This window comes from Equus przewalskii, chromosome 4 (genome assembly GCF_037783145.1).
Source record: "Equus przewalskii isolate Varuska chromosome 4, EquPr2, whole genome shotgun sequence".
NCBI lineage: Eukaryota > Metazoa > Chordata > Mammalia > Perissodactyla > Equidae > Equus > Equus przewalskii.
This window is the reverse complement of record NC_091834.1, coordinates 18,339,550-18,360,689: the sequence shown is the minus strand read 5'-3', so window position 1 is coordinate 18,360,689 and position 21,140 is coordinate 18,339,550. Positions and strand designations below refer to the sequence as shown.

At 42.8% G+C, this 21,140-nt stretch overlaps 1 protein-coding gene across 1 annotated transcript in view; it reads right to left on the bottom strand.

Annotated features, from left to right (window-relative positions):
- ABCA13 (ATP binding cassette subfamily A member 13) overlaps window positions 1-21,140 on the bottom strand; it is a 415,069-nt gene that overhangs the window by 213,262 nt on the left and 180,667 nt on the right. Inside the window, exons 36-38 of the mRNA XM_070615568.1 lie at window positions 9,391-9,528; window positions 8,189-8,369; window positions 5,670-5,888 (exon numbers count right to left, since the gene is read on the bottom strand). Coding sequence (XP_070471669.1) covers window positions 5,670-5,888; window positions 8,189-8,369; window positions 9,391-9,528 — 538 coding nt within the window. The remainder of the gene's footprint in view (window positions 1-5,669; window positions 5,889-8,188; window positions 8,370-9,390; window positions 9,529-21,140) is intronic.

Here is a 21,140-nt window from a genome sequence, read left to right as displayed (position 1 = left end):
CTGTGGGTCTGCTCTTTTTTCACAAATCACCTTTTCACTCTCTGCCATGGTGCCCCTATTAACTCCGCACAAATACTTATCCCTCTCATCACCTACTTAAATATTACTCATGGTTAAATACTCACTTTAAGCAATACCTTCCTGAAACCTTTCCCTGAGCATTCAAACCAAAGTGGATTTCCTCCCTGCTGAGCTGCAGGCATGTCTATAACTGCCTAATTGCCAAGAAGCAGTCAGAGAGAAGGAGGCTAGAGAGGAAGAGAGGAATTATAAGAGCTCCACACAGCTGAGCTTCAAAAACTTTTGGGTCCTAGAATGTTCCAGAATCCTAAGCAAAGACTTGAGTGAAATCCCAAGGATTTGCTTGCCTCATCACTAAGTAAGTATTTCGTTATTTATATACTTCCCATCCTGACCCAGAATAAGCTCACACTAGCTTCTCAGTGTCTAGTTTTCAGTCTATCCGCCTTATGTTTAGTCCAAGTGTTACAGTGCAACTTCTGCTGGGTAAACTTCTCAACTTAAATGTATAGCAGTAATTTACACTCTGGCTTCTCAGGTGTTCCCTTTGTTGACAACACCCCAGTTGGGAGGAGAGGACAAATGGTTCATTTACAGGAGGCGATTGTGTTGACCTTCATTCCCAATTAGACGTGGCCACCAATGTCTCCCAACCCAGGTGATTCTGATACAGCAGAGGAGGTGAATCTGGAGCCCAAGTTAGTCACATTAACCAGAGATCAATCGGCTAAGAAAACAAACAGAAAGTCAAATCTGTAAGATGTTAGACGCTCTCAATCATGCCTATCCTAATAACATTTTTATGTTAAACCAAAAACACCTCCATTCTCTGTTTATCTTAACCTCAACCCAATCTGGTCCACTCACGACCAAGCTACACCCTGGGCCTTGTTATTTCCAGTTACCACAGCCCCTCCAGAGGCTCAGTTCCAGGTGCCCTCTTCTGACTACCACATCTTTTTTCCTGGTGAATCCCTGCCTCCAGCAATCACTCAACCGCACAAACTCAATTTCCCACTGTCCCTCACTCACATGAGGTCCTACTTCCCTTGACCTCTGAGTGCAAAGTCCATAGCTCTGCTCTGCCTCCTACTGTCTCAAATGAGCCGGCTGTGCTCTAAGGACAGTCAGTCCCTCCCCTCTCCACAGATCCTTCCCCGCTGCTGAACACAAGACAGCGGTCCAGCAAGGCACCCTTCTCTCTATTTGCCTCAATTGCTTGTTCTCCATCTGAATCACCCTTCTCTTGACATTATTTTTCCATCTTGATACAGTCTCATCTTTTTGCTCCTTTTTGCAGCAAAATTCCTGGAAAGAAGTGCTTTTTCCAATTCCTCTCCTTTCCTTATCTCTTTAACTAACTCCAATAAGACCTTCCTCCCCATCATGCTATTAAAATTGCTCTTATCGAGGTTACCAATGACCTCCACATACTAATCCAAAGACCGTTTCTCAGACATCGTCTTACTTTATGTTCAACAGCATATGATGCACTTGACCACTCTCTCCTCCTTAATGGACTGGTCTTTCTCCTTCCCCTCTCGTCTCTCCTTCTCATCTTTTGGCTGGTCCCTCCACATCTCTCCATCTTCTTCATGTTGCCATGTCTACTGCTCAATTCTTTGTCTTCTCCTCTTGTCTACTTGCACTCACTCCCTCAACGATCTCATCACTGTCATACAAATCTGCCTCCAACTTGAGTCCCATGGAGTATGCCAGAATTCTAAGTGCTAAAGCTAACTACATAACAACATCTCATTGAATTAAAGGCCTGATAAAGCTCCCCTCTTGACTTCTCCTATCTTCTGTAGGCCAAATTAAGGGCAAAACAGTAATGACCTTACTCAACAAATGTTCACTGTAAAGATTCTACCAGGATCCTATCTCTCTTGAACTCACATTTTAATGAAGCTGCGCATGAAGGAAGCCAAGCAGTGCTACTGGAGCCTAAGACGGAGCGTGTGGGCTCTAAATCAGATGTTTTCAGTTTTTGCTCCCTCTAATTAAGAACATCTGTCCTAAAACATGTTCTCATTCCAATTGCCTTTGTGCAAATTGGCTTTGTTGCTAGGTAACATGCAGCGAACTGATAACTATTAAGGTTTCCTACACTCAGATAAGAAGATCAAGCCCATACAGAGTTGTTAGGAACTTGATTTAAGCCCAATTGCAACCATAGTCAGGTTTGCTGTGGTCCAGAGTAGATGCATTTTTTAAATTAAAATAGGTAACCTGTGACTTTTTAAAAAGAATTTAGGTTGTACATAATCAATTTTCTCTTTAGTAATGCACAGCCATTTCTCATTAAGTATCCTCTCAAATTTAAGATAGACCTAAATAGCACAAAGTAAATGTTCTCCCTAAATATTTGTCTCCACAGTCAATAGCATGATTATTACTACCAGCCACTTCTGAAGGTGTGGTGAAAATGTGAGCCAGCCCCCCTTGCAGTAAAGAATACCCTCAGATGCCCAGTTAACCTGCCAACAACGTGAACTTTGAGAGTGGGGGGAAAAAGGAAGAAATCATCATTAAAATAAAATGTGTGGCACTATTCCTGATTTTATGAACTTATGTCCCTGGAGGCTTAGTTTCATCAGTTCAGGCTTAATCTGCATGTGACCCTCAAATTGTGAGCATCTATCTCAAGAGATCTGATTTGTACCCTACCCATTTGTCATATAGCTGGTCCCCCTAAACACAGCCACCTATATCAAGTTGAGATCATCCAAAGAAATACTTATCCTTCCCAGGGGTGGGGGAAGAAAACCACAGTGCAGCAGCTCACCCTGGAGAAGCAGAACATCATTTTCCACTGCCGCTCTCCACTAGGAGATTTCCAAGGTAACCCACCATGGGGATTTTACATTATGTTCTGCTTTCAGATCCTGACCCCTGAGTAATGCGTGCCTTCACCATATTCTGGGTTTGTGCTCTTGTTTTGTTTTGTTTTTATCTCCAACAAGAGAACTTCTGCAATACTGGCTAACTTTGCCCCTCTAGGATCTCGTGCGTGCAACTCTCCCCATCTTCGTCTGAGGATGAACTTATTCAGGCAAGATCCCTTTAGGGACTGATGCTCTGGACCCGGCTCCATAAGGAGCCAGGGCTCCTTCAGTCCACACGCTCCCTGCCCACCAGCCTGCCCACCCATCTCCCTGCCTGACATGGCCCTGAGAGGGTATTTTTAAGCCACTGTCACCTGCATTCACTGCCTTCATTTCTCTTCAGATCCTTGGAGTCCCCTAATGAATATCTGAGCTGTAGCTGGAGCAACAACACTAGAAACATGCCAGAGAACCCCTGTCCTCCTTCCAGCAAGTCTCCCCTTCCCAGAGGCCTGCATCCCCAGATTCTGCAGCCCAGCAACCAGCCCGAGGAGGAGGCCACAAGTGCACCTCACATCAAAGTCTCGTCCCAGGAAATCCTCTCTGATAAGACACTGTCTGAGCAGAGACCTGAGGGCCATGAGGCAAGCTGCACCAAGCAGGGAATGCACAAGAGCAATCCAGGCAGAGGGAGTGGCAAGAGCAAAAGTCCTGAGGCCAACCCACACTGTTTTGTGTGTTCGGGGAGCAGCAGCAAGGCCAATGTGACTGGCAGTGAGATGAAGGACAATAGAAGTGGGGTGAAGCAGGCGAGGATGGCAGGCCTCATAGTGGTCTTATCATGTATCATCCAAAGCAGGAGAATTCTGGGGTGGAAGTGGATACTAATAATCTGGGACAACAGCCATAAAGCTGGACAGTCATGGGCACACATGGCCATCAGTTATGCTTTCATAGGCCGCTGAAGACTTGGAGTTTTCCTCTAAGTGAGATGGGACGTCTGTGAAGGCTGGTTGGCAGAGAAGTGACAGGATCTGAATACATTTCTAAAGAAGCCCTGGTCACCACATGGAGACTAGCCTGGTGGGTACCTGGGAAAGCCACAGGAGCACAGGCTGAAAGCAGCTACCGCAACAATCCAGGGGAAAGCCGGCGGTGGGCTGGATACGAACGTCAGCTTTGCAGAGCAGGAATGGGGCAGAAGGGCCAGCTGGATCCCTGGCATCTCTGCAGAAGGAGGTGGGGAAGGTGTGACCTGGCTGGTGGCCACGGAAGTACAAAGCAAAGTGGACAGAGAGGCAGCGCAAAAGGCAGGATTACATGGCTGGTCATTGTTTCAAATGCTTCACTTGGTTTCCAATAACATCACTGAGGTACAGAAAATATGTAACAATTTTAACACTCATTCCTCTTCTGCTCATTGTCACAGGGCTGGATGCATCAAGGTCGAATTCCATCAAGGTGGAAGCACATACTTTTATATTTCACGTGGAAGAAACAGGGTCATGCAGAACCAACACCACCCAAGCCCTGCAAGTCTTGCCCTGCACGTCTTCACCGTCACTCCATGCAAACGAGAAATCCTTACATTAAAAAATAAGGCTTGCAAAAATATTTTAAGACGATAACAAGCAGTAAAGTGTAAGAGTTCATTAGATTCCCATTTTCTTCTGAGATATGTGCAGTTAATTAGCATTTACGCTTAGGAAGTGGCCTGAGAACAGCTCCTTCCTCCTCCATGTCAGGCCCTGGCTGATGTTCTGCTTTGTCAAATCGAGAATGCCAAGGATACCATGCTGACCTCGCGGGCCCAGAGCCACACACCCTCTGGAGGGAGCAGAGCTCAGCACAGGCAGACAGCCTCCAACTGCCATTATTTTCAGGATCGATGGCTCTGCCACTGGATTAACGATTCCACATGGGCTACTGTCCTTCTCCCTCCAATCCTTCCTTCCAAGCTCATCTCCCTCAACTGCCACTTTGTTTTCTGACCATGGACCTTGGTTTCTCCCTTCTCCCTCTGGTCTAAGCTTCTACCAGTCCTCAGCGAGATGACAGAATCTTCCTTTTTGGCCCATCCTGGCTACCCCACTCCCTTCCACCTCTCCCCATACATGTGTTCTCTACTCTGGTCTTCTTCATGCTATTCCACTTTAAAATGACTTCAGTGCTCCTCCTGGACTCCTCCTCTCACTACCTTGGACAGCCAATTGGTCAACATGGACTGTTCCTTCTCACTTTGAATGGTCTTCAATTCTGGGCATCCTTTGAACCCCACTGGCTCGGCTGTAAACCAGGCTCTCATCACCTCTTGCTCTCAGGGGCCCCTCGGTCTCCCATCTCTCCCATGGCTACACTATCTGCTCCAGGGTAGCAAGATAAGTCTCCCAGATCTCAGGCTGATCGGCCTCTCCTGCCCGTGATCACCTACTTGCATGATAAAGTTTGAACTCCTCAGCATGACTAATTCTTTTCTTTACAACCAGTTCCCATGTCTCCCTCTCCCTCCTTTTCATTTCAGGACACCCACATGAACCCACGCTCCAGACACAAAACTTCCACCAACAGCCTGTGTCACACTCTCCTGTCTATCCCCACTTCAAGGACAAATCAAATCAATTCCGTCTGCCTTGAGAGGGCTTCTCTGGTATTCCCAGGGTTGTTGGCTGTGTCATAGTTCCAGGGTTAAGAGCTATTTGCTAATTTTCTCTTCTCATAAACATAGACATTGGAGATTTTTGTAAAGCACCTCTTTCTATACCCTTCACTAACTCACACAGGGTAGAGGGTGGGAGGAGCAAATAGGTGACAGTTACTGACTTATGGACTTGCTGACGTAACTCCTTCTGGGTGCACTGCGGCGCCTTTATGGATGCAAAGAGCAGCAGGTGTTCCAGGACGGTGAGATTGTCAAACAGGACATCCTGCTGAGGACACACCCCCAGCTCCTTTCTGACCGTAGACAAGTCTGTCTGCAGGTTCTTGCCGTTGACGATGATGGTTCCCGAAGTGGGAGGGTAGAGTCCCGTCAACAAGGATCTGCCAGAGAAAATAAGTCAGCAGGGAGAGCACAGGCTGCTGCTGCTCCGAACACCAGTGACCCCGTGAGCTCTGCGCGATGCACACACCCTGCAAAGAGTGCACACCTTCCACCGCCCTACTTCCTACACAGTCAGTTAAAAGTTGGAGGTGGTTGAGCGCGATGTTGGGTGGCTTAATCTTAGAAATGTGGGCTTAGGATAATGTTTTACACCCTTATGATATGCTGTGACTATAGACCATTATAGTCGCATGGGAGTTTAAGATTTTAAATCCAACTTTGTTTTTACAGATGAGGAAACAGGCTGAAGAAATGGCATATTTACCTAAGTCCTTCTAATTAAGCAAAAGTCAAGAGAAACGCACACCTTGACTCCCAACACTGTGGCCAGGTCTTCCTCCTGCTGCGCCCACGCCATCTGTCCGTGTCAACACCATCACAACTCGAGCATCTCCAGAAACTCACCTGTCTGCCTCGACCAAAGGAAGCCTGAGGACTGCCCCGCTGGGCTCCATGGTTCAGGAGGCTTATTATTTACGTTTGAGACTGTTTTCTCATTTCTAAGAAGTTAGACAGTCTCCTACCACAGCACCTAGAAAATCACTCCTGAGTACTTACGGGAAGACATTAAAATGCGTGTCCACACAAAGCGATCTACACAGATGTTCATAGTGGCTTTGTTTGCAATTGACAAACACTGAAAACAGCCTCCATGGCCAGCACAGTGAGGTCAGCACTCTGTGGTGCCTGCACAGAGTGAAATGCTAAGTGCAAACAGCCAATAGGACACCACACGGGTGAATCTCTGAGCATCGTGCTGAGGGAAGGAAGCCATGCACGATTCCGTTTATATGAAGTTCTAAAAAATGCAAACTACTTTATAGTGACAAATTGAAAATCTGGGGTCACGGGGGCCAGGGTCAAGAGGGCACAGGAAACCTCGGAGAGGGTGGAAATGTTCTGCATCTCCACCATGGCACTTTTTTCCAACTGTAGCCAAACCTGTATCCAGGCTCATCAAACTATACACTAAAACAGAAATTGTTTCTTGTAAATAAATTACACCTCAATAAATGTGATTAACAACTGTTTGCTTATTTTCAAGCCTCTTTTGGGGATACTATGGCATAGTGGATACACATTCCTCATGTGTCTCAGAGCTTTTTGTTTTAAATAGTGATGACCAGCTCATTAATTGGCCTGTCATCTGAGAACCGCCAGAAAGACACAGCCCCAAGGATGGCTCCTGACGTACTTCAAACACACACCAAAGGCGATGCAGTAAGCGAACCCTGAAACATTGAGAAACTCCAAATTCAATTTTCATCGTTCTGCTAAACACAAACGCCAGGTTTTCCTTGTAAGAAATGTGCATTAGTAAAAGCATGACGTGCAATGCTGCTTTCCGGTCATTGTTTGTGCAATGTTTACTTTCCCAATCTGAAAACACTAGAAAAATACTCAGCGGGCTCTTCCACTCTATTTCAACATCCAAGGAAAGGAGAAAACTTTGCATTTTTTTCTTTCAATTTACTTTCTGTATGAGATCTTTGAAGTTTTATGTACGTTATTTTTCTACCTTTGCTAATAAGTTTGAGGCAAATAGTCCTTTTCATTATCTTAATTAAGCATGCTTTAGTCCTACTGAAAAAAACAAGAAGTAAGTGGCTTATTCAAAAGAGAAATTCAATAATTTTGGTGGTTTAGCCTTAAACAAGCCCCATTTCCACAGCCAGCTCTGGGCTGTTTTGTGGCCATGAACATTTGAGTTCATTATTTCTCCAGGATCACAGGATTTGATTCTTTAATTAAATCTGAAGCCACTGGATCCCAAGCCAAAAATCAAGCCTTCACAAAAACACAGCCACACCAAAAGCAGAACACTAAAAAAATACTCAGGTGTTTAAAAAATTGGTAAACACCATTCTGAATTTCATCTTCCTATAGATATGCAAGCAAAATCAAACTTTGTAAGAAAAAAATGAAAAGTGACATAGGACTTTCAAAGACTAAAGTAAAAACATGGTGAATTACTTTTAGGAAATAAAAGAATTAAAGATTAAAAAAAGAATCCATGCCCCTGCTGCCTTTGAATCTGTTCCAGACCTACAATGTAATTGTCGGTGGACAGCACACGGCCGCTCTGGAGTGAGGGCTCTATCTTTCCTCTATGCCTCCAAACTCTGCACTGAGACTCCAAACAAAAGAAGGAGAAAAGAAACCTGGCATCCTGTCTCACGGTAAACTGACACTGTGAGGAACCAAGCCCCGTGCTTTATAGAGGGGACATGGGACGCACATGACGGTGGTCTTCCCGGCGCCGTTGGTCCCCAGCAGGGCGGTGATCTGGTCTCTGTGGAAGGTGAGTGTGAGGTCCTGGACAGCTGCCTTGTGGCGCTCATAGTCCTTGGTCACAGACATCAGAGCGACGCCTGGGGGGCCTCCTTCCAGCTCTGCCTCATTGTTCTGCGGCATTGACCCTGAGAGGAAGATGCACATTCACCCTGAGAAGACTTCAAGAGCATTCTAAATCATGCTCACACTGAATAATTCGGTGGGCTGCCTTGAGCTTGAATGCTAGCTCTGTGAAACTTGCAAAGCGATTCAAAATATTTCTCTACCAAAATCAAAAGGCAAATTATATAATGGCAAGAATGAAGTGAAATAGCTGATTACAAAGCTTTGTACCCTTATGTTGACCACTTTGTAAGAAAATAAAAATAAACACACACACAGACACACACACACAAGTGTTTTTACATATGCAGAGGGAAAGTAACAGGCAGGTTAGTTACACACCAAAATGTCCAAGAGTGACAGTCCCCCAGGAGGTAAGAGTTAATAGGTGCCTGCTGTGCTCCAAATTATCTAAAAGGATTCATATTTGTGTAATCAGGAAAAAAATTACAATATTGACTTATGGTATAAAACTATCCTGACAGGAGCTTGTTTATCTGCAGATTCCCTCTGAAGCTGGGCTTCTGTGGAAGTGCCCCAGGAACGGGCATGACTGGAGCACAGGCTACCGGTCCTGCCCTGCTCTGGGATGCGTGCCCCTCCTTGGTAAGGGGCAGCCATGTTCTCTCTCACAGAGGCCTTGGATAAGCCAGCATGTGTGAAACACTTTGAAAATCCTAAATTGCACGACACCTGGTAGCTGTCCACCTTTGCTTTTATTTTTTACACAACTTCACGTTAGAACTGGAGCTTCATTTTACTGAACTGTAATCTAGACATAAATGCATGTAATGCATAGGGAGCAGTGTAAACAACAGGGAGGATTAAGATTTTGGGGCTCCCGGGCTCAAGCAAAATAAACATCACCAGTGGATTCTTTCTTGCAACTTGGCTCCATCGCCATGTTTCTGAGCCCAAGACGGACTGAAAGAGGTCCCTCAGGAACAATGCACAGAGTTACAAAGGCTCGACCAGAAATGAAAAACAAAAATAAAACTGACCCAATGGAAAAACACATATCCAACAATGCTACTCTTCACAAACCTTTACTGTCACAGTTCTTGTTGAAGAAGAACAGATTGGAACTCAGAGCGAATTGCCTTTTCTCCAACAAACCACACACATTCTTCCAATATGATGCGGTAAAGGGGAAATACCATGGTTTTCTTAAACCGAATGTTCCTAAAAAGTAAGAGACAATTAAAATGAGGCCAATTATTTTTTCTATTCAGAAGAAGATTCTGGAATAGAATATCTTAACTAGTCAATACGAAATGTTATTCCATGTTCACATGTTCAGTACACATCCCATATACCAGCCACTGACAATCTAGGCGACAGAGTACTAGCCGTGCAGAGGGCGCTCACACTCCCTCCTCAGCCGACCCAGGGCCACCTGCTCACTTCGCCTAAGAGGGTTTCTCAGCAGTGCCCAAGAAACAGGCAGGTATTTATTAATAATAAAAGTGCCATTGAATAATTGCTGAACATTCCCCGGGTAAAGCCTCACCCCGTGTTCCACTGTCCTGTCATTTAGCTGTCACTCTACTTGTGTCTATCATTGATGTTTGCACGGATTAACAGACATGGATTAAAAGCATGAAGGCATTATTCAATTAAGACTTCAACAAATAAGAATAATTCATAATACTAACATTTCCATATGAGACATGCCAACATTCTGCAAATGTATTCTCCAAATTCATTTCAGTCCTCTTAATAGTCACTTTGCCCTCATTATATGTCAGAATTAAAGTGGATTTAATTATTAACCCTTCGCGATTTTCTCGAACACATCCATTCTAGCCTACGTTTGATGAATGGTCTAAATTCTCCGAGTGATTGAAGAGATAAAGGCCGACGTGAAGACTATGTTAGCACTTTGACCATCAAGCAAAGGAGAGATCCGCAACCCCTCACACATTCTAATCAGAAGATGCAAAGATGCAAAGAGATGATCACTAAGGAAAATATGTGGGCCTGTCATCTTTTGAAAGTGAAGGGAGGTGTTGAGTTGGTACCCTGTCTAGTATTTAGCATCCGTTATGGGTTGAATTGTGTCCTCAAAATGCAGATGTTGAAGTCCTAACCCCCAGTAACGCACAATGTGACTGTATTTAAGCCAAAGAGTCTTTGAAGAGGTAATTAAGGTAAAATGAGGTCATTGGGGTTGGCCCTAATCCAATCTGACTGGTGTCCTTATAAGAAGAGATTAGGACACACACACACACAGAGGGACGACATGTGAGGACACAGGGTTAAGTCCAGCCATCTACAAGCCAAGGAGAGAGGCCTCAGGAGAAACCAACCCTGCAAACACCTTGATCTTGGACTTCTGGTGTCCAGAACAGTGAGAGAATAAATTTCTGTGGTTTAAGCCATGCAGTCTGTATACTTATTATGGCAGCCCTACAATGCTAATGCAGGCAGGGTATCCTCCAAGACTCTAGCAACTAATAAGCATCCCTAAGTAGGAAGAGGATAAGCAGCACATGGATGTTTACATCATATCACAGCCAGCATTCCACACTCTCTCTCTTTCAGGCACTGTCCAAGGTCTCTACTTGTATTGATTCGTACGGTCCTGCCACTACCCAATGTGGGGGTACTATTATCACCTTTCCCTTCCCAGTGGAAGAGGGGTCCAGCAAGGCTTTTCTGAGGACACAAGACTGGCAAGCTACAGAAGCCATACAATTAACCACCAGCAGGTCTCTCTCAGTAGCTGCCCATCTGAACACATGTGTGCAACAGCAAGGAGACTTTCAGTCGCCCTTTCAAACAAGTTGCTCTTGATTCAAACAAGCGAGGAGACCTGCCTCAGCTCCTGCACCCCACTTTTCAACTACCTAGTGGGAATAATAGAAGAAGGTCCCGTCCCCATGCAAGAATGATGAGTTTGTAGAAATGAAAGGAGATAATCAGCAAACAAATACATCAGCAAAGCGATTCTGCAAATGCTGGGGGCTGCTTTGCTCTCCCTCTGGATCATCAAGCAGCAGTTTTCTGCAAAGGGACCCTGCTCAGGCGACCATGCTCCATCATTGCCATTGCTGGCATGAGGGAGCACCATCTGTCGGGAGGGCAAGTTGGTGATGGGCGTTACAGACGTCAAGTTAGCAGAGGTGTCGGGGGCACTCAGAGGCCTGGGAAGGAGTCACAAGGACGCTGAATGGTCCAGATGAAGTAGAATGGGGCCTGAAGTAGGGGCATGGTTGCAGGGATGGAATGGAGGGGAGAGAGAGGAGAGGTCTTTCAGAGTTAGAAAAGACAAATTGGAAATAAATTGAATATTAATGGCTGATTGGCTAATTAAACCATCCCAGCTCTAATCTGTCTGGACTTTTAAAATCTTCCTAATTAATCCATTAATCTAAATGAAGCCTCTCAGCTCCCCAGCTCTCTTTTGCATTTCGTTTTGCTTATAAATTCAGACTTATTTTAAGTGAATACTCTAAAAGCACATGCATCTTGCTCACACCACCAAATGTAATTGGGCACATGAATATGTGCAAAGGCCCTCAGCTTATATTGAGCCTTTCTCCTCAAGGGGAACTGCCTGCTGGCTTAAGCAGGACAGGAAACTAATTAGCATTGCCCCCCAAAACTGACAGTGATAAAAGAAGAAGTCAATGAGATTAGACAGATCAAGTGGAATCAAACTTAACTGAAAGCACGTAAAGAAGAGTTCATGCAATGAAAGCTCTTTGAGAGGACAAGATGTTCGCTTGTGAGCTCTCGAGCAAGCATGGAGACCTGCGGTGGACACTGAACCCTGCAGGCCAGGAAATGATGTGATTGTGGATCTATGCAGGGTCTCCTGATCAGACATCAGCGTTGAGAAATGTTGAGGTCAGTACCCATACAGTTGCTTTATAAAAAAGACAGAAGAAAATGGAGAGAAAAGCATTTGTGTGTCGGGTGTGCATACGTGTTTATGTGTTTGTGTGTGAGGGAGGCAAAGTTCTCACCCACCCCTGATTGCATGAGACCATCCTAACCATGGGAAACTTTTGAATGATTCTCAATTTGCTAAAACTCTCCTAGCATGTTTTGGAATAGAAGGGGCATTTGGGTTGACACAGTGACTAGGTGTTTTAAAATGTAGATTTGGTTATTAGTCAGGCATGGCAAGGCAACAGATGAGGAGATGACTGCCACTGAAAAGATAGTTTGGTTCTCACAGTTTCCAAGGTGAGGGAGGGGGCATGCCATACCACGCACGGCCACATGGGGAAGCACCAGTGTTGGTCAGGATGAAGACGGAGGGAGGGGGAAGCACAGGCAAGAAGCTTTACTGTGGTTTCCACGACAAAGAACAGGCGAGGAAGGGTAAGCAGGCTTATGATTGGCCAGTTTGAATAATTTCAGCAAGATCTGGGTATTTAGAAGCTTTCCATAATTGACTGGCCCTGAGGTGATTAGGGCAGGGGGATAATGGTCCAGAGTATGAGGGCTCTGACAGATGAAAGGGCTGGGTGTGGGCTCTGGAGTGGCTGGTTTGCACATGAAAAGGATGCTCACAGGCAAATCCTCTAGTATCTCTAGGAATTGGCAGTCCCTCCAAGGTCAGTAAGACCCCAAGATGTTAAACTATCAGAAATAGAGAAAACAAAGTCATCATTAGTAAATGAGGATGACACAAATCACCTTTAGTAGATAAGTGCTGGCATGGTAGCTCTCCTACAAGGATGGAGACCAGCCCAGCCCAATAAAGAATTGTCTCATACTTGCATTCTGTGAGAATAGTCACACGCATTCATGCAAGTGAAAGCTCTTTATAGTTATTCAAGCCTAGGACATACAAACCCAAACTTTCTGTGAAGTTTTAATATGCACTGAATTTTCCAGGAACGCAACCACCTCGTAAACCAGTGGAAGGTTTCACGCAGAAGTTGGAGATACTCATCATTTCAGAAAACCACATCATCAATGTGATGCCAACTCATTGTTTCTGAGTTTGCACTGCAGCACAGCTATAGCAGTCTATGTGGCTCACACTGCACAAATATGTGACAAAAGATTTGAGCCTGCTTTTAACAAAGTTAGAACCAAATGTTTTTAAATCAGCAGATTTTCATAAAATGTACTAAATTTTATTAATGATGGTCTTTTCAAAACTATTTCACGTTATTGTCATTCTAAATATTTTTTAAATTTTATAGCAAAATAGTAATACATTCATTTTGTAAAAATTGCACATTGAAATTATTAATGTGGAGGTTTCCTGCTATTTTTCAATCTTATTCTCATGCTGTTGCCAGGGATCTATCCCTTTGCTTCTCTGTAAGCCCTCTAATATGTCTGTTCTTTGTCTAATCCATCCTCCCTTGCCTGTCACCTACTGAAGCATATGATTACCAAAGTCTTTAGAAAACTGGAGACCAAATGTAGGCACTGACGTGGAGTGGTATGGTAAGACGTGTGTCTTCTATCACACCTCATCATTACTCACCCCATGTGACAATGCAGAGAATTATCTGATAGTATGCTGTTAAAATAAGACCCAGATCATTTACAAAAGTATCATTCTTTTATCAACTTCATTGGTGTCTAATTTTCCTCCCACATTTTTCCTACTTTATTAAAGTTATTTCCATCTTTTTTTATCGTATACAGATAAGCCTCATTTACTGTTACTTACCTTAATATTAGTTTTTATTTTAGTGTCTACATATATCTCCAAGCACATATTTTTTTTAATTTTAGTACCAAATGGCTTCTGATCATTTTTCTTCCCTTAAATCCAAACTTACTCCATACAGGTAGGTGGAGGCATCTGAGTACCTCATTCTGTGTTCTAATAAAGTCATGCCTGAGCATTGAGAATTTATATATTATTTTATTGCAAATTACTTTTTTTTACTTTTATATTACAGTTAAGACATTACATTAGTTGTTGAATCATGTATGTAAGTAATCCTCATCATCTGTGAATTCCATTTCAAGAGAGTAAAGCAAGTATTACAAAATATTTGTCTTAAAAAAAACAAACTGAGGGCCCGCCTGGTGGCACAGCAGTGAAGTTCACATGTTCCACTTTGGTGGCCCAGGATTCACTGGTTCGGATCATGGGTGTGGACCTATGCACCACTCGTCAAGCCATGTTGTGGCAGGCATCCCACATATAAAATAGAGGAAGATGGGTGCAGATGTTAGCTCAGGGCCAATCTTCTTCAGCAAAAAGAGGAGGATTGGTGACAGATGTTAGCTCAGGGCTAATCTTGCTTAAATAAATAAATAAATAAATAAATAAATAAATAAAAAATAAAATTGTTTGCTATAAAAAAAATAAAAAGAACTAACTGGTCAGAGAGCTCCTAGAAATTGTAATCCTCCTTAAGAATCTCAAAGCCAATCAATATTTTCTAACAATTTCATTTTTTGTTACTATTGGCGGATTTTGTTAAAGTTAAAAATAAGTAATCTATCTTATTTAAGGATATGTAAATTGCCAACGTCATTTTTTCCTTTAACTTTCGAAATAGTAGAATCAGCAATTGCACGACAAAAAAAGGAAAAATATTCATTGTCATCTGTGGTCAACTCTGTCTTTTTATTTTTATACCTCTATTATAAAGATCGTGGGATTTTGATCTTTTATTCTAGAATAGACTCTGGTCTTCCTTCCTAACTAGCCAGTAGCTAAAATTGGTGGTTCAATCACAAATAGAAGTATAAAAACTCACTACTCGTATTCTCAAAGCAAAAAGCAGAGATGAATGCTTATAATTCAAAAGTTGCTTCCAGATCTTTTTTGCCTTTGCCTCCCTTTGCAAGGTATAGATACAGTTTGGCTGGGAATCATAACTCATTTCAGCTTACAGAACAATTTGCATGACCTGATGAAGGAGTAGAGACATTCCCTGGACAAGGTACACTCACATGGATGTAAAAGAGACTTAGAACACCCATCAGCAGATCTTTGTCTCTGGTTGGATATGGAATTTGTGGTATATATGGTACATGGTATATATGGGTACGGATATAGGGTAAGAGCTGGTTTTGAGATAACCGAAAGCTCAAGTTTCTAAGTAGATGTTACCGGTAGAGGTTAAGCAATAGAAATTCACCATGAGATAGAGTGGGACTCCAGGTATGGGGGCATGGAGACAACGGGCTGTTATATTGACCTTCCCCTAAAGGGAAGGAGGAGAATGAGGAGCTTGAAGGCATGTAAGACTAGAAGAGCAATGGAAGAAGGAACAGGAGACAGTGGTTTCCGCAACCCAATGTGGGCAAGTTCACAGTGGGCCCATATGGCCAAAATCTTTCCAAAAGATTATCAAATTTGTCATTTAGGTCCCCTGGTCTCCTATGGAAAATGGCTTTTCCTTTTCCTCTGAGCCCCAAGTTGACCTCATTTAGCTTTTAGAAGAAAATAAAATGCTTTTCTGAAAACCACCAGCTTAGCTGATAGTCCACTGACTCGCAGGACAAGGAATGACTCAGCACTCTCTCCCAGGCAGGGCATTCCCACCATCACTCAGATTTTCTCAGCCCATTTGCCTTCCTCCAGGATCCCACCCAATTCCCTTTCCTTCCCATCAAACAGGATCTAGAAAATGGCACTCATGCACACTAGACACCTCCCTCAAGGGCTCAGTCTCTTTTTTAAATTGTGGTAAAATATATATTACAGAACTTACCACATTAACCATTTTTAGCATACAATTCAGTGATAAATACATTCACATTGTTGTGCAGCCAATCTCCAGAACTCTTTTCATCTTGCAAAACTTAAACTCCAAACTCATTGAACACCACCTCCCCACCTTCCCCTCCCTCAGTCCCTGGCAACCCTCATTTTACTTTCTGTCTCTGTGAATTTGACTACTCTAGGTATATTATTCAATGTTCAACAGAGAAACAGAACAAGTATGACATGTATAAACACATAGAAAGAGATTTATTATGAAGGACTGACTCAAGCAATCATAGAGCCTTTGAAGTCCCATCATCTGCTGTCTGTAAGCCAGAGGCCCAGGAAAGCTTGTGGTATAGTTCCAGTTCAAACTGGATGGTCTGAGAAGCAGGAGCTCCAATGTCCAAAGGCAGGATAAAATGGATGTTCCAGCTCAAGCAGAGAGCAAATACATCCTTCCTCCATGTTTTTGTTCTATTCAGGCCCTCAACAGATTGGATGATGCCAATCCACATTGGTGAGGGCCATTTTCTTTATTCAGTCTAATCTCTTCTGGAAACACCCGCACAGACACAGCTAGAAATAACGTTTTACTAGTAATCTGGGCAACCTTTAACACAGTCAAGTTGACATCTAAAATTAACCATCACACTAGGTATCTTATATACTTGGAATCATACGATATTTGTTGCTCTCTGACTGGCTTACCATAATGTCTTCAAGGTTCATCCGTGTTGTAGTATGTGTCAGAATTCCTTCCTTTTTAAGACTGAATAATATTCCATTGTAGGAATATAATATATTTTGTTTATGCCTTCATTCATAGATGGACACACGAGTTGCCCCCACTTTTTGGCTATTGTGAATAATGCTGCTATGAACACAGGTGTACCAATATCTCTTTGAGATCATATGTTCAATTTTTTTAGGGCTCAGTCGTTTGAGTGTTTCCTGCTCTTGGAAGAAATCTCTTCTGGTGGAATCATTTCTCTAGTTTGTCCTCCTCCATGAGCTTGATGTAGCAACAGTAGGATTATATTCTTTCAAACACCTTCTGGAAATCCCCCACCCCACTTGGCAAATCTCCCCTTCTCCAGAGCAGTGTTTTGGACAACTTGGGGCAACATTTGGCCAGGTAATTAATCTCTGGGGTTCAGAGGTGCCAGAAGCAGAAAGAAGCAGAAAATTAATGGAAACCTTGTCCTAAGGACATTCAAGGGTGCCAACAATATAAGCCCAAGCTGCTAACTGTCACAGGACATGGGAAGCAAGGCCAGGAAGTGGGCAGCCTGAGAGATGTGGGAGAGGACAAAGACAAGAGGAGAAGAGAGAGAGAGCACGCAAGACTTATCAGGAGCCAACACTTGTATTCACCACCTGGCAGGAGAGCTGAGCAGACAGCAGGAGGATCAGAGCTGGCTCAGACTCCAAACAGGCCTGGCAGCCCCATTTCCCAGTAGATTTCATCACCCTGTCCCTCACCTGGAGTCCAGCTCACCTACATGGCACATCATTACCCTTCTAAAGACGCTGCCTCCTACTCGCTCACAGCACATCCACCTTTTACTTATAGTTCTGTTCCTTTAGCCCCCTCCGGGAAGAACAGGACCCAAGTCTCTCACACCTTTTCTTAAGGAAAAATAGGAAGAAAGGGCTTTTCATCACTAAACCTGCTGCATTAAATTCTTTCAGACAACATCATATTAATTTGTTCCCAAAACATGTCTCTTTCCCTACTATGTAGTTGTATACATCACTCCCTCAAAAAATTTTGCTTTCTTTTCTTTTTATTAAATTATTTGGAGTTTTGAAAAAACAAAAAATAAAACATATAGTTAATTTTTGTAGTTTAATTGAATTATAAGAGAAATGCATGTTGGAAGTAGAAAAACTGAAAACAGAAAAAAACATAACACATATAATTCCACAGAAACGCCAATAATTTGGCATATGAACCAAATTTTTATGTGTGTATATTTGTGACCAGCCATCTGATGGGTTATACCTATTTTTCAGCTGATTCTTGCATATGAACTAGAAACAATAATGGTTTTATCTCCTCTTTTTAATATCTCTGTTTTGTTTTGGCTTTTGTTTCTGTATGACTAGAGCTTTCATCTCTACATTCAACTCACATCCATGACAAGCACCTCCAGGGGCCTCTGAGAGCTGCACAGGGTGCCCCAAGCTGAGAGACATGCTTGCCTGTCCTCACTCTCAGGTCCCTCATTTCCTCCCCACTGCACCTTCTGCCAAAGCCTGTGACCCCTACTGCCCCAAGAAGACAGAGGAAGCCAGAAGAGAGCCTCCCCAGACTCCCCAGGTCCACGGCCACACAGCCAGCAAGTTACAGACAGCTTCTCCACGCCCTGAAGGGACTCTGTGTTCCAGTGGGGCCTGAGCCCTCTGCTCCTCTCACCTACTCATGGACACTGCTCCAGCTCTTCTCTCCTCTTGCTCCTATAGCATCAGTGTTTCCTTGAGACCAGATGATTCTCACCAGAACACAAGCATGCAGTTGTGCCACCCATCTTAAATAATAACCATAACAATAGTAATAATAAGACCAAAACACCTTTCTCTCCCCACTTCCCTTGCCAGCTACTGCTGCTACCCTACTTCATTCAGATTTTATTCAGTCATGCTTCCAAAAGATGTAGAATTGCAAGAGAGCCAGCCCTCCTTTCTCCTATCTCTTTCTGTTTCTCTCTCTCTGTCTCTCTCTCCCATCCTCTCTCTGTTTCTCCCTCTGTCTCTCTGTCTCTCTGTCTGTCTCTCTCCCTTTTTATCTTTCCTGAAGCTGGCTCTACCTGGAGAAGTGACCCAGGGCTCACTCACTGGAAATGCCCAGAAGGCAGCTCTGCTCTGATCTGAAGAAGAAAATCCCTCTGACTCGTCTCATTTCTCTGCCTCTAGTCTGGGCAAAAGGATTTGCTCACCCAGGACTCCTGTCCAGTTGATTAGACTTCCACAATGGGATTTAGGGGGAAAGGCTGGGCTGAATATCAAAAGTCCCTTTGCCTTACTTCAATACGTGACAATATTGCCCCAGGATCCTCAGGCCTCTGGTCCTGATGGTTGAGGGGAAAATTCAGATCCTTCTGGATCTCTGGCCAAATTTCATGTTAATCTCCATACTGCTGAGGGTAACCTGTTTTTGCTGGTCTTTATGCTTATTGGATGCTTTTTAAAAAAAATTCTTGTATTGAGGGCATATTGGCTTACAACATTGTATAAATTTCAGGTCTACATTATTATATATCAGTTTCTATATAGATTGCATCAAGTTTACAACCAATAGTCTAGTTTTTATCCATCAGCATACATATGTGCCCCTATACCCCTTTCACCCTCCCTCTACTGCCTTCCCCTCTGGTAAACACTAACCTGTTCTCCTTATCTATGTGTTTATCTTCCACATATGAATAACATCATATGGTGTTTGTCTTTCTCTGTCTGGCTTATTTCACATAGCATAATACCCTCAAGCTCCATCCATGTTTTGGACACAAGAGCCAAGAAGATACAGAGGAGAAAGGAAAGTCTCTTCAATAAATGGTGTTGGGAAAACTGGACAGCCATGTGCAAAAGAATAAAACTAGACCATTATCTTACACCATACACAAAAATTAACTCTAAATGGATTAAAAACTTGAATGTAAGACTTGAAACCATAAAACTCCTAGAAGAAAATATAGGCAGTAAACTCTTTAACTTCTGTCTTAGTAGTATCTTTTTGAATACCATGTCTACTCAGGCAAGGGAAATAAAAGAAAAAAAATAAACAAATGGGACTAAGTCAAACTAAAAAGCTTCTTCAGGGCAAAGGAAACCATTAACTAAATGAAAAGACAATCCACCAACTGGGAAAAAATATTTGTAAATCATATATCCAACAGGGGCTTAATTTTCAAAATATATAAGGAATTCATATAGCTCAACAACAAGAATACAAACAACCCAATCAAAAACTGGGCAGGAGATAGGAATAGACATTTTTCCAAAGAAGACATGCTATAGCCAACAGGCACATGAAAAGATGTTCAACATCACTAATCATTAGGGGAATGCAAATTAAGACTACAATAAGATATCACCTTACACCTGTCAAAATGGTTATAATTAACAAGACAAAAAATAGCAAGTGTTGGAGAGGATGTGGAGTAAAGAAAACTCTCATACACTGCTAGTGGGAATACAAACTGGTGCAGCCACTATGGAAAACAACATGGAAACTTCTCAAAAAATTAAAAGTAGAAAACCATATGATCTAGCTATCCCACCAGTAAGTATTTATCCAAAGAACATGAAATCAACAATTCAAACAGAGTTCTGCATCCCTATGTTCATCACAGCATTATCCACAATAGCCAAGATGTGGAAGCAACTCAAATGCCCGCCAAGAGATGAATGGATAAAGAAGATGTAGTGTGTATATATACATATATATATATATATATATATATATATATATATATATAGATGGAATACTACTCAGCTTGTTGGATTCTTTTCTTTGTCCATAGAGTTCAAGACATTTGTCATTTTATATCTAAATTTAGGTTTCCTTTTATTAACTTTGTATACAATGTGGTGAGCACTTATTTTGCAAATCTAAGTTTTTCTTCTCTTTGTTGGACGATGGTTCCATTTTTCGTTTTGTTCTACTTGATCTGTGTCTCCTCCTCCGGTTGAACGAAGCTCTGCAGGTCCATCTCTACCAACCACCTTTAGGTCAAGTGTCTGCATCTCTTTGCCTTCATTCTTGGGGACGCCCATGGCTCATCCTCCAGCCCTCAGTCTGAGTTTCTGCAGCTATTTTTTGCTCATTACCACTTCCTCATGTATTTTAAAATTGACATCATATACATATTTTATAACAGTTCTCTTGTGTGTTACCTAGCTTCTTTTTAATATCCAACTGCATCTCATCCAGTCTCCTCTTCACTTTGGCCTTTTCAGTTCATTGTTTTATCTCTTCTTTCCTAGAATCCACCTTTTCTTAAATTTTATTCAAAGTACTCAAATAATGTGATCTAAATTTTTCCAAAATAAATCACTTTCCTGGTCAGCTGACAGAAGCCCACCTGTTGCGGAGCTGCGCAGTGGGCCCAGTGGGTGCATCCACCATCTAATCTATTCTCTGTCT